Source organism: Cyprinodon variegatus, unplaced genomic scaffold, assembly GCF_000732505.1.
Source record: "Cyprinodon variegatus isolate N-32 unplaced genomic scaffold, C_variegatus-1.0 Scaffold33, whole genome shotgun sequence".
NCBI classification, from domain to species: Eukaryota; Metazoa; Chordata; class Actinopteri; order Cyprinodontiformes; family Cyprinodontidae; genus Cyprinodon; species Cyprinodon variegatus.
Genome location: NW_015150486.1, coordinates 556,151 through 558,363, shown reverse-complemented (window position 1 = coordinate 558,363; position 2,213 = coordinate 556,151). Strand labels below are relative to the sequence as shown.

Genomic DNA, 2,213 nt, shown 5'->3' with positions numbered 1-2,213 from the left:
GAATTTGGCGCTATATAAATAAACTGAATTGAAATTGAATTGAATAGATGTTGCTAAAAGTTACACACTGTAGCTTTAAATGTTTCATATGCCCACACAATAATTTTATAATTATCATTCAATAACTCTAACAACTGCCTAAATATAACACAAAAAGCAAAAAGAAACCAACGGCAAACAAAGCAGAATGACTTAAATAACTGAAAACACAAAAAGTCCATAGGGGAAGAACCATAATAACAGTAGGTCCCAGTGTGCAATAGCAGAACTTTCAAGTTTTACATTTAACAAACTTCATTTGTTCTTTAAACTGTTGTTTGCATATGTATTTACTTCCCTACCTTTAGAAGTTTCTTAAATATGGCGGACAGGTAGATGTGTGCAATTTTAGTGTCAGCTCTTCTGTGAAGGCCTCACATGTTGGTAACTTTGGGGAACAAAAAGCATCCTGAAAAAACAGGAAACGCAGCAGATCAACAAGGGATCAATGGAACTCATTTAAGTTTGTGGTTCTACTGAGAAACTGTGATCAAGTTTAACTGCTATAAATATGGTATATAATCGTCATGTAGGTGGAAAAGTGTTGGAATCTTGCAGCATAGAGTGAATGGGATAAAACGGATGTTTCCCTCTCAAGGACATTTGACTGCAAACAATTAAAGTTTTCAAACTGCAGGTTTGCTTGTTTGAAATGTTTTGCATTAAAGATGAAAAGAAAATAATCTGAAAGGAATGTTGCTGTTCCTTACAAAATTCAGATATGCAATCAATCTGTTGATGGAAATGGTTCAAAAATAAGTTTCCGGAAACATTTCTGACCTCTGCTGTTGTTAAATTTTTTTGCTTGCATCAAACCTGGATGGAAAGATGGAAAACAGAAATGGAGTTATTGAATGTTTTTTTTTTTTTTTTTCAAATCTTTCCTCTCATTCAATAAAGCTGATTGGAGAAAGCTTGAGCTTTACTTTCCTGCTAAATATATTTTATATTACAGAGAATAGAAATAAATTACAAAGATTTTTATTAAATGTTTTTGGTGTAAAATAGACAGAAACCAGTTCAATTGTGCCATAAAATGTGTTTTCAGGAGAGGAGCTGAACAACAGGATCACTAAATCAGTTCGTTCGTGTTTTTTCACCTACATACTTGACTGACCTCACGCGTCTGATTTACAGATTGAGCTCAGACTGAAACCGTCTCTCCCCTGTCTTTTTTTTCCTTTCCAGGCTGTCTAATACCCAGGGCATCAATATCCAGATTCTCGGCGGTAACACTATCCTAATGATTGCCAATGTCACCGAAGAAGATTATGGGAACTACACCTGTGTGGCCTCAAACCGTCTGGGTGCTCAGAGTGCCAGCGTTTTCCTCTATAGTGAGTCCTGTCCTGTCTTTTCTTCCACACAGCAGGTTTTCATCCAAATGCACAGATTTACTGTAGTCGGAGATTCAGAGAAACAAAGTCTCAAACTTTAAAACCTGTAAAACTGATTGACTTTGAAATATTCATTCCATTAACTTTATTTCCCTCTGAATCATTAAGCATCAGCAGGGAGTTTCCTCACTGCGGATTTTTCGGCTTTACTTTAAGCTTTACTGTTGGACATCTGGAAGCCAGGCAGAGAGGTAAAGCCTCTCGGTGTATTCGTTTTTCTTTTTCCTATTTGGCAACCAGGTCCCTCTTATCTCTGCATGAAAGTCAGTCAAGTGTGAAAATGTTCACTTCTGACACAAGTGCGAAGGTTAGAAGTTCAGAAAGATTTCAAGTCTTAATCTTAAACAGTTAAAAAACTCACTCAAGGGACTCAAAGAGTCCAACGGTTAAATGGTGGATTCTGAATTACTTGGATTCAAACTTCAGTTTACATATGTACAGTGGTATTTACTGAAGTGAAGAAACACTTACTCTATATTAGACTTAGATTTTATTAAAATTTCATTTGGAACAGCTCTATGTCCATCTCCTCTTTTTTAAAGTGCTGCCTTGAAAAATAGCAGAAATGACTGTACATTTACAGTTCTAACATTATGAAAAATTAATACATAAATTTTTAATGATTAAGCTAACTAACTCGTTTAGTCTGTAAAAATCATCTCAGATTTTTAGAGTTACCAACCTATATGCTGACTAAAGAGGTTAATTCACATCATGCCTCTGATGTTTATTAGTTAATTACATGCAGAGATGGGAAGTAACGAAGTACAAATACTT

General features: G+C 35.2%; 1 protein-coding gene across 2 annotated transcripts in view; it reads left to right on the top strand.

Annotated features, from left to right (window-relative positions):
* The window catches only part of lsamp (limbic system-associated membrane protein), a 723,954-nt gene that overhangs the window by 712,341 nt on the left and 9,400 nt on the right, over positions 1-2,213 (top strand). For both annotated transcript variants that reach the window (XM_015401821.1, XM_015401813.1), the window contains one exon: positions 1,228-1,376. In XM_015401821.1, the coding sequence (XP_015257307.1) occupies positions 1,228-1,376 (149 nt within the window). The remainder of the gene's footprint in view (positions 1-1,227; positions 1,377-2,213) is intronic.